This window comes from Gavialis gangeticus, unplaced genomic scaffold (genome assembly GCF_001723915.1).
Source record: "Gavialis gangeticus isolate Ggan-Ray unplaced genomic scaffold, GavGan_comp1, whole genome shotgun sequence".
In the NCBI taxonomy this organism is placed as follows: Eukaryota; Metazoa; Chordata; order Crocodylia; family Gavialidae; genus Gavialis; species Gavialis gangeticus.
The window spans coordinates 37,349,447-37,351,829 of record NW_017729025.1 but is presented as its reverse complement, the minus strand read 5'-3'; the positions used below and the strand labels follow the sequence as shown (position 1 = coordinate 37,351,829).

At 45.7% G+C, this 2,383-nt stretch overlaps 1 protein-coding gene across 1 annotated transcript in view; it reads left to right on the top strand.

Moving 5' to 3' along the window:
• The window catches only part of GOLGA5 (golgin A5), a 43,819-nt gene that overhangs the window by 7,407 nt on the left and 34,029 nt on the right, over window positions 1-2,383 (top strand). Inside the window, exon 5 of the mRNA XM_019518639.1 lies at window positions 417-540. Within this exon, the coding sequence (XP_019374184.1) occupies window positions 417-540 (124 nt within the window). The remainder of the gene's footprint in view (window positions 1-416; window positions 541-2,383) is intronic.

Genomic DNA, 2,383 nt, shown 5'->3' with positions numbered 1-2,383 from the left:
CTGCATTTGCTTGATTCTAAGATTTTTTTTTTTTTTTTTTTCCTCCTTTCAACATGGGGAGTGGGGGCAGGAGTGGAGAAACTCTCTTCCAAGACAAGGCTGTCAGGTCAAAATGCAGATGGTAAGTCTTTGTGAGCTAGTGGCAGGGAGTCGCTTAGCAAGGCAGGCAGTGCAGAGGCACCTGGCAGGGAAAAGAGGAATTTTGCAAAGTGCAAACATGTCAGTCTGTCTGTTTTGAAATGGATACTTTTGACAGATTGTCTAATGTGTTTCTGCACCAGGTCCAGAAAGGTATTTAGGCATCTAACTCTAATGGGATTTGAGATGTCTGAATAGTTTTTAAATCTGGCCCTCTATCTGGAAAGCATAGTAAATTTTTGCTTTCTTTTCAACAAATTTCTCCATTACTTTTTTAGAATAATACAAGACCACAGTGAAGGGAACAGCCTGCAAAATCAAGCACTTCAAACTCTGCAGGAGAGGCTACGTGATACAGATTCTGCACTGAAGCGGGAACAAGAAAGTTACAAACAAATGCAGGTTAGTACTGTAAACTAAGGATGTATGTCAAAACTCTACTTCTATGATCGAATTGCATCATGTCACGCTTGTGACTCCTAAAAGCTTTAATGAGAGTTAAGGGTGCTAAGCTTCTACTGAAGGAGATGCCACTTGCATACTTTATTCAGAAAAAAAAAATCTAAGTAAGATTTTCTTTATTTTCTGAATTCTGTAGTGAAACATCTTGGAAACCAGTTGACCATTTTTATTGTAGCTTTCTGTTCATATGTGTATACAAATAAATAAAAATACGCTTAGTCAGTCTGTGTGTCTGACTCTCCATGTCGCTCTGGGGGGGAGCAAGGGGGGAGGGGTGGCTCCTGGCGGGGCGTGGCTCCAGCCAGTGCTGCATCAAAAATGACAGGCGGGGCATGGCTTCAGTGGAACAGGTTGGGGGGGCGGGGCACATGGCCAGATGTGAAGCAGCGGCAGCATGGGGTGCTGGGTGGTGGCCACAGCTGCGTGCAAGCTTTCCCCCCACCCCTTGCTTCTGGGACACAGCGGCGGCACGAGGTGGTGGGTGGTGGTATTCCATCCCCTCCTGCCCCACCACCAAGTCATTCTTGATGGGCAATTCGCTAGTTTCAACATGAAGTTCATTTATGTAGATGTGCAAGTTTTTGTTAGTATAATTAGATTATAGACCTAAGTTTAGGTTTAACCTATTTTATAGTTTCCATAATTTATGCTTTTTTTCTGGGTCTTTAATTCCATAAAGCTTGTATGGTGCAATAGACTGGTGATTTATTGTTTCTTTTGAATTAGTTTATATTTGGGGCATTCACTCTGCTGTAGAAAAATATTAACATTTTTTCACCCCAAGTACCCTGGTTTATCATTAAATAGTTCAGTAAATAGGAAGCTTTTCTCTTCGTAACAGCATTTTTTTTTTCTAAATGGATATTTGGAGCTTAAACACTAGATTTTCTTTTCAATATATTCTTAAATGACTTAAATCCTTCACGCAATGATTTCTGTGGATACTGTCTTTCACTGGAGTAACTGTATAGTGGAAAAAGTCGTGGACAAGTTTTTGATGCTATATACCTTGTCTCAGGTCTTTAAAGTAGAATTTTCTTGGTAAGTAAAGAATATATAGATATACAGTAAAAGCTGCACTATCCGGCACCTTACAGGCTGGCATGCTTTATTAACCAGCATGCTGGCTTGTAAGGAAAAGGCGAAACTGGAATTGTGACACTTCTGGTTTTGCTGAGCCCCCACAGCCTGGGGAAAAGCAGCTCGCATGGGGCCCCCTTCCCTGTCCCTTGATGAGGCAGGAGAGGTGGCAGCCTGAACAGGCAAAGACACCTTTTTGGGCCGTTTAGTTAACCAGCATATTTTGTTATCCAGCACCCCCTATTCCCCCGGGGTGCTGGATAACAAAGCTTTCACTGTACTAGCTAATTGCCCGTCAAGAATGATGGATTTCAAGAACTGCTTACATGGCCCCCAGCTTGCCACCCTCCCACTTGCGCTTCAGGGCCAACCATGTAAAGACTCCCGCCATCACCGCCTCCAGTCTCCCAAACGGGGGCTCCTTCCCCACCGTCTACCTCTGGCTCACAGTGGGGCTTCCCCCTGCCTCCCCTCCCTCCCTCTCTGCTGATTTGTTGTCCAGGCTAGGCAGTAAGGGTGGGCACCACTGTGACCCTTGCTTCCTGCCTGCCTGGCCCTGACAACAGCTGCTACTATGACTCCCCCTGCCTTGTGCCCATGCAGCCTCCCTCCCTCCCCGCTGCTTCCCCCTCCCTGCTAGCTGTTGGGGCCCCCTTCCTGTTCCCCTCCCATCCTCCCTGCCACCTGGCCCCAACAACAGCCA